The sequence below is a fragment of the Eimeria acervulina genome, genomic scaffold, assembly GCF_000499425.1.
Source record: "Eimeria acervulina Houghton genomic scaffold, Eah_scaff564, whole genome shotgun sequence".
NCBI classification, from domain to species: Eukaryota; Apicomplexa; class Conoidasida; order Eucoccidiorida; family Eimeriidae; genus Eimeria; species Eimeria acervulina.
The window spans coordinates 11623-21530 of record NW_013549726.1 but is presented as its reverse complement, the minus strand read 5'-3'; the positions used below and the strand labels follow the sequence as shown (position 1 = coordinate 21530).

At 53.5% G+C, this 9908-nt stretch overlaps 2 protein-coding genes across 2 annotated transcripts; one reads left to right on the top strand and one right to left on the bottom strand.

Moving 5' to 3' along the window:
- Window positions 1-291: 291 nt before the first annotated feature.
- Window positions 292-1038, bottom strand: EAH_00042940 (hypothetical protein; the record flags this gene model as incomplete). Its single annotated transcript, XM_013395028.1, has 2 exons — window positions 292-476; window positions 624-1038. 2 exons carry the CDS (start codon window positions 1036-1038, stop codon window positions 292-294), a joined length of 600 nt encoding a protein of 199 aa, XP_013250482.1.
- A 2250-nt stretch (window positions 1039-3288) lies between these two features.
- On the top strand, window positions 3289-9908 carry EAH_00042930 (hypothetical protein, conserved; the record flags this gene model as incomplete). The annotated part of the gene is made up of 4 exons (XM_013395027.1): window positions 3289-3403; window positions 3828-7073; window positions 7684-7865; window positions 8250-9908. The coding sequence occupies 4 exons, from the start codon at window positions 3289-3291 to the stop codon at window positions 9906-9908; spliced, it is 5202 nt and encodes a 1733-aa protein (XP_013250481.1).

The window sequence follows — 9908 nt, the reverse complement described above, 5'->3', positions numbered from 1 at the left end:
AGGGCTGCTGCTGCGGTTCGAGGAGACAGTTCCACCCTGTCTCCTTCTGCTGCAGCAAACACTTGAGGAGTGTGTGCATGAGTGGGGGAGGTAAATAGATAATATATAATAATATTATTATATATATAATATATTTATAAATATATTATATTATATAATAATGCGTGTCTGTTCGTCTCTCTTCTTCTTGGCTCCTCGCGCTGTCTCCTCCTCTGTCTCTTTTCTTTTGTCAAGTTCTTGTTCGCTGCTGCTGCTGCTTTACTCATTGCTGCTGCTGCAGCTGCAGGTGCTTTACCTGTTGCTATTGTTGCTGTAGCTGCTGCTGTTGCTGCTCCTGTTGTATCGGGTGTTGTGCTGCTGCTGCTGCTGCTGCTGTTGCTGTTGCGTCTGTTTCTCATGGCTCTTTTCTTGCTGCTGCTGTTTGTGCTGCTGCTGCTGCTGTTGATGCTGCTGCTGCTGCTGCAGTTCTCCTCCTCCTGCGTACGGCGAGGGGACAGCTTGGGCGTCTCCTTCTGCTTGGGCCTGCAGTTTGCTGCTGAACAGCAGCAGCAGCAGAGTTGGTTGTGCCTTCTCGCACGGCTGCCCTCAATTTAATTTCCTGCTTTGCTTCTTTGAACCCACACCCACTGATGGGCAGCAGCTCTTCTCGTAATCTCCACTCTTGCTGTTGCTCTTGCTGCTGCTGCTGCTGCTGCTGCTGTTGCTGTTGCTGCTGTTGCTGTTGCTGCTGCTGCTGCTGTTGCTGCTGTTGCTGCTGCTGCTGCGGCTGCTGTTGCTGTTGCTGCTGCTGTTGCTGCTGCTGTTGCTGCTGTTGCTGCTGCTGTTGGCGCTGCTGTTGGTGGTGGTGCTGCTGCTTCTGTTGGCGCTGCTGCTGTTGCCGATGATCCTGCTGCTGCTGTTGGTCCTTGTGCTGGTGCTGCTGCTGCAGCTGCTGTTGCTGTTGTTGCTAGTGCTGCTGTTGCTGCTGTTGTTATTGCTGCTGCTGCTGTTTTTGCTGCTGTTGCTGCTGCTTCTTTCGCTGCCGAATTGATTGAGCATTTCAATTGCTGCTGTTGCAAATAAGCGGAAGCTGCTGCTGCAGCAGCAGCTTCAGCAGCAGCAGCTTCAGCAGCAGCAGCAGCAGCCGCAGCAGGAGCAGCAGCAGTGTGTATTGTGTTTCTGTTTCATTGCTGCTGCAGGGCTGAGCAGTATGAGGACCTCTTAGAGAGAAAAGCAAGTGGTGTGGATCTAAGTACGGTGTCTGGGGTGTCTCCTTTGTCTCCTTCTCCTTTTGCTGCTGTTGCTGCTGCTGCAGTGGGAGGGCTGCTGCTGCTATTTGTTGTGCCTTGACCGCCCATATACACACCTACCTAAACCCTAAACGCTAAACCCTAAACCCTAATTTATCGTATCTCAAAACATCAGAGGCAGAAGCTCCTGAAAACGCAGTGTCAACTCTACAACTCGTGTTATAGCTAGGGTTTAGGGTTTAGGGTTTAGGGTTTCGTCAAAGTGTACGATTGAGGGTTTAGGAATACTTTAGGGTTTAGGGTTTATACTATGGAGGCCAAAGAGCCTCCGAGCAGCGCCTGTGCACAGCCTAAACCCTAAACCCTAAACCCTCAACCTGTTGCAGCCAATCCGAGAGGAGGCCGCAGCGGCTGCTAATTTTCTGATATTAACCCCGAGGGAGACTCCTAAACCCTAAACCCTAAACCCTAAACCCTAAACCCTAACTGGGTTCCCCCAACCCAAGCCGGGGACGAACTCGCAAACCCGTAGTCCTAAAGGCTTAAGGGTTTAAACCCACAAGCTGCTAAACCCTAAACCCTAAACCCTGAAGTCTACAGCTTTTGATGCAGCAGCAGCAGCAGCAGCAGCAGAATAGCAACGGAGACAGATAGAAACATACAAACAAGAAACGAGACAGCGACAAAGAAAGAGGAAGAGACTAAGAGATAAATAAAGACAAGGAGACAAACAGAGACAAACAAAGACAAAGAGACAAACATAAACAGAGAGATATGTTTTATATTGCATGCATCTCATATACCCTCCTTATCTAATAAGCCTCACTCATGCATGCCTTTTGCTGTACAAAGGCTAAGGGGCCCCTCTTCCGCTGTCTTCAGTTGTTTAGCTGACTCAGTCTTTTAAAGTGCTTCGCTCTGGGGGCCCCCTAAGCCCCCTGGGGGCCCCCTCAAGGAGCAGCAGGTGTATAGGGGGGCCCCCCAGACACCACAGGGTGTACAAGGGGCCCCCTCAAGTAACACAAAAGGTACAGGGGGGCCCCACAGACACCACAGTGGGTACAGGGGGGCCCCTAAGGAGCAGCAGGGGTATAGGGGGGCCCCCCAAGGAGCAGCAGGCGTACAGGGGGGCCCCTTGGAGGGGCCCCTTGTGTCGATACACCTGAGAATGCTGCAGGAATAGAGGGTTTGCGGATGCAGAAGATGTTAACTTAATTTTTAAATAGACAATTAACTAAAAAATAAAAATAAAATTATGATAGAAGAAAATATTGTAAAGAAATAAATTACTGGTTTTGAGGTTGAGTTAATAAATAAAGAAATAATATTACCTTGTCTACTTTATGCGAAGTTCTTTGTTTAATATAAAGATATTTATATAAAATTTAACTATATTTAACTAACATATTCTTTTATTGATATATCTATTAGCTATTTATAAAATAAAATAAAAGAAGAAGCCCTTACCTCGCTGTACACCGAAAGGAGGGTTTGCTTGCTAGGTGAGGAGACGGCTGAAATGCGGTGTACATGCAGCTAAAAAAAGAATAGTTAGAGTATTTAAAATTAAATAAATAAAATAAAAAAGCAAATACTTTTATTTATAAACATATTTCTATCTCCCTTGCCTCAGGGCACCCTATCACAGCGCGGAGCGGGGAGTCACCTGACCGGTCCCCCCTAGGGTTTAGGGTTTAGGGTTTAGGGTTTAGGGTTTAGGGTTTAGCTTTTAGGGTTTCTTTCTGTATTTCTTTTCCACTTTAAATGCTTAAAACACCACATGTTTCTTCCCCCTCTCCTCCCTAACTCTCTGTGCTTCGCTGCTCAACCGGCGAGGGTTTAGGGTTTAAGGTTTAGGGTTTAGGGTTTAGGGTTTAGGGTTTTGTATTTCTATCATTTTGAAGGTTTTAAGGACCCTAAGAAGGTCATTATTTTCATTTATGCAGACAGCAAACTTATTTCGGTTCCTCCTCCAGGTTGTCTTCCTATTGAGACCGCTCGTTTAAACTGTACACTTTAGGGTTTAGGGTTTAGGGTTTAGGGTTTGTGCATACATACTATGGGGGGCCCTTCGGCGACTACCCTCTGCGGATGCTTCTGGAGGCTTCCTCCTGCTCTTGCTGCTGCTGTTATTCTTGCTGCTGCAGCGGGGCCTCATCAATATGCACTGGGTGGTAAGCCCAAGGAGCTATATTTTGCTGTTGCTGCTGTTGCTGCTGCTGCTGCTGCTGCTGCTGCTTTTCGGTCTTGCTGCTGCTGCTCTTGTTGCTGCAGTTCTAGCTGCGGATGCTCTTGGTATTGCTGCTCTTGCTGCTGCTCCTGTTGCTTCCGCTGTTCTTGCCGCTTCTCCCCATCCTGCTGCTGCTCTTGCTACTGCTGCTGCTTATTCTCCTGCTGCTTATATTGCTGCTGCCAGCCTAGTTGCTTCTTTTGGTGCTGCGCTTGCTGCTGCTGGCGTTGCTGCAGCACTTGTTGCTTGCTGCTGCTGCTGCTGCTGCTGCTGCTGTCCTTGCCGTTGGTCCCTAACAATGCACTCATTCGCACGCTGCTGCTGAGCTGCTGCTGCTGTTGCTGCTGCTGCTGCTGCTGCTGCTGCAGGCCCGGCGGGAGCCCTATTGGGCTCTCTGCAAGCAGGTCCTTTCCTTCTCCGTGCCCCCTCTCAGCAGCAGCAGCAGCAGCAGCAGCAGGATGATGATGAAGGCCCTGCTGCAGTTGGTCGATCAGCAGGAGGGAGGTCTCTTAAGTTCCCGTTGCTGCAGTCTGTCTTTGGCAGCAGCAGCAGCAGCAGCAGCAGCAGGAGCAGAAGCACATCTCCCCTAAGCTTTATAACAGGTGCAATTGAAGCAGATACACCCACGATGTCAGAAGCCCCTGCAGCACTCCTTAGCGGTTTCTCTACTGATCCGCTGCTGCCTCCTCAGCAGCAGCAGCAGCAGCAGCAGCAGCAAGAAGAGAAGGAGGAGACGGAGCTACTGAACCCCCAACAGCAGCAGCTACTAGAGCAGTTGCTGCTACAACCTGCTGCGGAGGAGACCCTTATGCAGCAGCCTGCTGCAGCACCAGCACCTGCAGCACCAGCACTTGCAGCACCAGCACCTGCAGCAACAGAAACTGCAGCAGCAACTGCAGCAAATGCAGCAGCAGCAACCTCTGGCACCCCCTCCGTACTCGAAGCCCCACAGCAACAGGAACAGCAGGTAGACACACTTCAGCAGCAGCAGCAGCAGCAGCTGCAGCAGGAGCACCAGCTGTGGGAGCCTCTGCAGCCGGCGCAGCAGCAACTACCACAGCAGCTGCAGCAGCAGCAGCACATGGAGCAGCAACAGAGGCCACAGTTAGGTGGAGATGTTACTGCTGCACCCGCTGCAGCAGCAACAGCAGCAGCAGAAGCAACCCTAGCGGCATCAGAAACTCAATCCCAGCAGCAACCAGAGCAGCAAGAAAACCTGAAAGAAGAGCACCAAGAGCAAGAGGAGCAGCAGCATTTGCAGCAGCAGCAGCAAGAGGAACAGCAGCAGCTGCAGCAAGGGGAGCAGCTACAACAAGAGCAGCAGCTGCAGCAATCGCAACTGCAAGTAGCAGTGCAGCAGCAGCAGCTGCAGCAACAGCAAGAGCCGCAGCAGGAGCAGCAGCAGGAGCCGCAGCAGGAGCAGCTGCAGCAGCTGCTGCTGCAGCAGCCGCAGCAGACAGCTCCACTACAGCAAGATCTCCTGCTGCAGGACTTCCCCGAGATACCGCTGGAGCAACTGCAGCAGCAGCCGCAGCAGCACGAACAAGAGCAGCAGCAGCAGCAGCAGCAGCATGACGATCTACAGCAGGACGACCAGCAGCATCAGCCGTTACAGCAGCAGACGCTGCAGCAGCAGACGCTGCAGCAGCAGACGCTGCAGCAGCAGACGCTGCAGCAGCCTACAGAAGAGCAGCAGCAGGAGCTGCTGCCGGCACAGGAACCAGCACAGCAGCAGCTGTTACTGCAAGAGCTGCAGCAGCAACAGGTGCAGCAGCCGTTGCAGCAAGAAAATCAATCGCTGCAAGAACTGCAGCAGCAACCGCCAACGTCACAGCTGTTGCAGCAGCAACCGCAGCAGCAGCTGCCGCCGCAGCAGCAACTGGACAACCAACTGACACAGCAGCCGCTCCAAGAGCAACCGCTGCAGCAGCAGGAGCTGCAGCAGCTGCAGCAGCCGCTCCAAGATCAATCGCTGCAGTTGCAACAGCTGCAGCAGCAGCCGCTGCAACAGCCTCTGCAGGAGCAACCGGTGCTGCAGCAACAGCTGCAGCAACCGCTGCAGCAGCAGCAACAAATATTGCCGCAGCAGCAGCTGCAACAGGAGCTGCAGCAGGAACTGGCTCCGCAGCAGCAACTGCAACAGCAGCAGGCCTACCCGCTGCAGCCCCTACAGCAGCAAACGCAATTCCCACAACCGCTGCAGCAGCAACCGCTGCAGCAGCAACCGCTGCAGCAGCAACCGCTGCAGCAGCAACCGCTGCAGCAGCAACCGCTGCAGCAGCAGCCATTGCAGCAGCAACCGCTGCAGCAGCAGCCATTGCAGCAGCAACCGTTGCAGCAGCAACCGTTGCAACAACAGCCGTTGGTGCAGCAACCGCTGCAGCAGCAAGCTCTGCAACAGCAAGCTCTGCAGCAGCAACCGTTGCAGCAACAACCGCTGCAGCAACAGTTGCTGCAGCAGCAGCCGCTGCAGCAGCAAGCTGTGCTGCAGCAAGCTGTGCAGCAGCAACCGCTGCAGCAGCAACCGCTGCAACAGCAACCGCTGCAGCAGCAAGCTCTGCAGCAACAACCGCTGCAGCAACAGCCGCTGCAGCAAGAGCCGCTGCAGCAACAACCGCTGCAGCAACAACCGCTGCAGCAGCAGCCTCACTACCCGACGGACGCAGCGCTGCAGGAGCAGCTGCAGCTGCTGCAGGAGCAGCAGCGATTGATTTCGCAGCAGCTGGAGCAGCGTCAACAGCAGCAGCAGCAGCAGCAGCAGCAGCAGCAGCAGCTGAAGGCTCTAGAGGGGGTATATGGCGAGTCACCAGATATGCTGTCTTCTTATCTTGAGGCGGCCCCCCTCAGAACCGCTCCTTTGCATGCGCCTGGGGCCCTCCAGCAGCAGCAGCAGCAGCAGCAGCAACAGCAGCAGCAGGTTCTTCCCGACGCGCTGGCGGCAGCAGCAGAGTGGCATTCGCAGCAGCAGCAGCAGCAACAGCAACAGCCGCAGGCACCGCAGCAGCAGCAGGGTTTGTCTCCGCAGCACCTGCTGCAGCAGCAGCTGGTGCAGCAGCACTTGGAGCAAGCGGGCTCTGATCTGAGCCCTCCTTTAACTCCTCCTCTTCCGTCCCCTGAGGCAGCAGCAGCAGCAGACGCCGCCGCTGCCTCCGCAGCAGCAGCAGCAGCAGCAGAAAGCAACTCTGGTGCTGCAGGATTGCTGCGGATGCCCTTAGCAGCAATTGAAAACACTGTAAACCATCTGGGGCCCCTTGTGGGTTTACCTGTCTCCTTGGGGGCCCCCGACTCTGTTACTAGAAGCACAGAATCTGTAGGGGGGGCCCTCATAGGGGGCCCCCTGGGGGCCTCATTGGGGGGCCCCCTAGGGGCCTCATTGGGGGGCCCCCTAGGGGCCTCATTGGGGGCCCCCCTTGCGGGTCTAGCAGCAGGTGAGCTGCTGTCTGCTCCTGCTTTAATAAACGGGGCTACAAACTTTGCTGCTGCTACTAGTAAGATTGCTGATGCAGGTAACAGCATTATGAACTCCCTCCCGATGGAGCAGATGATAGCAGCAGCAAAACAAGTGCAGCAAGAAGGCATCAAAAACCATCTGGGGGTCGATGTTGATGATCCAAGTCAGCATATATATATATACCCTAAACCCTAAACCCTAAACCCTAAACCCTCAAAGTCTAAACCATAAACCCTAAACCCTAAACCCTCAAAGTCTAAACCATAAACCCGAAACCCTAAACCCTCAAAGTCTAAACCATAAACCCTAAACCCTCAAACTCTAAACCCTAAACCCTCAAAATCTTAACCGTAGACTTTAAGCACGGAACCCTAAACCCTAACCCCTAAACCCTAATCCCTAAACCCTACAGTTCTAACTTCAAACACAGCAGCACACAAACCCCTAAAACAACTTATCTGCTATTTCCTGTAAACCCTAAAACACTCCAAACCCTAATCGCCTTAAATCTCTACGCTCTCTAAACCCTAAACCCCAGGACAATAAACCTTCTATACCGACAAAACCCTTTAAACCGTAAACCCTAAACCCTAATCCGTTTGCTTGGTTTATGTGCAAATATATGAACGGGTTGAAGAGTTAGTATTGCGTGTGCGTTTCGCTCTCTACCTATCTAGGGTTCGATGCTTAGGGTTTAGGGTTTAGGGTTTAGGGTTTAGGGTTTATGTGGTTTAGGGTTTAGGGTTTAGGGTTTAGGGTTTGTGAATATGCAGGGATGCAGCCTGCTGTACGGTGTGCTGGAGCGGGGATGACTTGCTGCGTCCCTGAAGCAGCAGCACCAAGAGACTGGAAGCAGAGACCTTTAACTTTAAATAATACAGCTGAGACGCAAAAACACTGCAGGGCTCACTTCGTACCCATGCAGAATGCACTCTGTGCAACCACCACCTACGAAGTATGACATCCTCTAGGGTCTAGGGTTTAGGGTTTAGGGTTTAGGGTTTATGGGGGGGGAGGGGGGAAGGTCTAGGGTTTAGGGTTTACGGGGAGAGGGTTGAGGGTTTAGGGTTTTCTGGAGGGGGGGTCTAGGGTTTAGGGATTAAGTAAGGAGCAATGTATAGGGGTTGGCGGGTATGGGTTCAGGGTTTAGGGTTTAGGGGTTAGGGTTTAGGGTTTAGGGTTTAGGGTTTAGGGTTTGGGGTTGTTAGTGAACGGGCGCTTCAATGCGTATCTGTGCGAAAGAGAGATCGGGTATTTTTTAGGTGCCTAGTGTCTCATCTATCCCCCAGGGTTTAGGGTTTAGGGTTTAGGGTTTAGGGTTTGGGGTTTGTATGTTTAGGGTTTAGATACATGCGGATTAAGCAAGACAGAGACCCACGAGTACGAGGTGTACAGACACACGATTAGCATGCGCTCTCGGGGGCAGAAGGCTATATGTGAGTGCCGTCGCCACAAGACAGGCCCTGCTGCTGCTGCTGCTGCTGCTGCAGCAGATGGAGGAGATGCAGCAGATGCAGCAGCAGGACCTATTGAAGCCTTTGCTGCCTGGGAGATAACAAAAAAACAAAAACAACAAAAAAAAGAAATAGAGGGGAGCACCGCTCGTATGGCGCAAGGGCTTGGGGCGACATTAAAGATAGCTCAGCTGTTAAGAGATAAAGCTCCTGAGGCGCAGCAGCTGCTGCAGCAGCTGCAGCAGCAGCCTGCAGCAACTGCTGCGCCTACAGCAGCATCAGCAGCAGCATTACCACCTTTAAACACTCCAGCAGCAGCAACAGCAATTCCTCAGCAAACCATCTTGCAGCACACAACACCTTCACTTGCTGCTGCTCCGATAGCTCCTGCTGCTGCTTTCCCTGCTGCTGCAGCAGCAATGCAGCAGCAGCTCCCACTCACCGCTCAAGGTCTTACTGCAGCAGCAGCACCACCACCTGCAGCAGCAGCAGCAACAGCAGCACCTTTCTTAGGGGGACCCACGAGGGCTCCGGCAGTTGTCTTTGGGGCCTCTGCAGCAGATGCTGCGTTGGACGCCTCAGCAAACACGCTGCAGCAGCAGCAAGAAGTGCAGCAGCAGCAGCTGCAGCAGCAGCAACTTGTCAGCCAGCAGCTGCTGCAGCAGCACATGCAGCAGCAGCAACTCCAGCAGCAGCCATTCGGCTCGCCTGCTAACAGCGCTACGCTCATTCATACCCTTTCACTCCCGCAGCAGCAAGACTTGCTGCAGCAGCAAAACTTGGTGCAGCAGCAAGACTTGCTGCAGCAGCAAAACTTGGTGCAGCAGCCAGACTTGCTGCTGCAGCAGAACATGCTGCTGCAGCAAGACGCGCTTCAGCAGCCACTGATGCCTGAGATGCCGCTTCATTCAATGCTGCCACAGCAGCAGCTGCTGCAGCAGCAGCCCACCCAGCAGCAGCGGTTTGGCGACCCTCTGCTGCAGCCGCAGCAGCAGCTGCCGCAGCAGCAGCTACCGCAGCAGCAGCTACCGCAGCAGCAGCTACCGCAGCAGCTGCAGCAGCAGCAGATACCGCAGCCGCTGCAGCAGCAGCAGCAATATCCCCCGCAGATTCAGTTGTTTACTTCGGCGCAGCAAGCTGAGCCGCAGCAGCAGCACCTAGCACTGCAGCAGCAGCACCCTCAACAGAATGTAACAGCCCCGCCCCAGCAATCCATTCTGCAGCAGCAGCAGCAGCTGCAGCAGCAACCCGTTCTGCAGCAGCAGCAGCAGCAGCAGCCGGGGGTGCAGCAGAAGTCTGTTTTGTCTCTTCTGGGGGGACTGAGCCCTTCGCAGGCGAGTGATGTGGCTTCGCGCGCTGCTGCTGCAGTAGGGGCCTTCATGAGCAGCAGCAACAGCAGCAGCAGCAGCAGCAGCAGCAAGAAAGACATCGATTGGGTAGATAGAATTGCTAATACGCTGCTGCAGGAAGGCAACAAAACACCAGCAGGCGCTGCAGTTAATAGGGCCTTCGATGACTTCCTTTCTGTTGCACAACGCGCATAA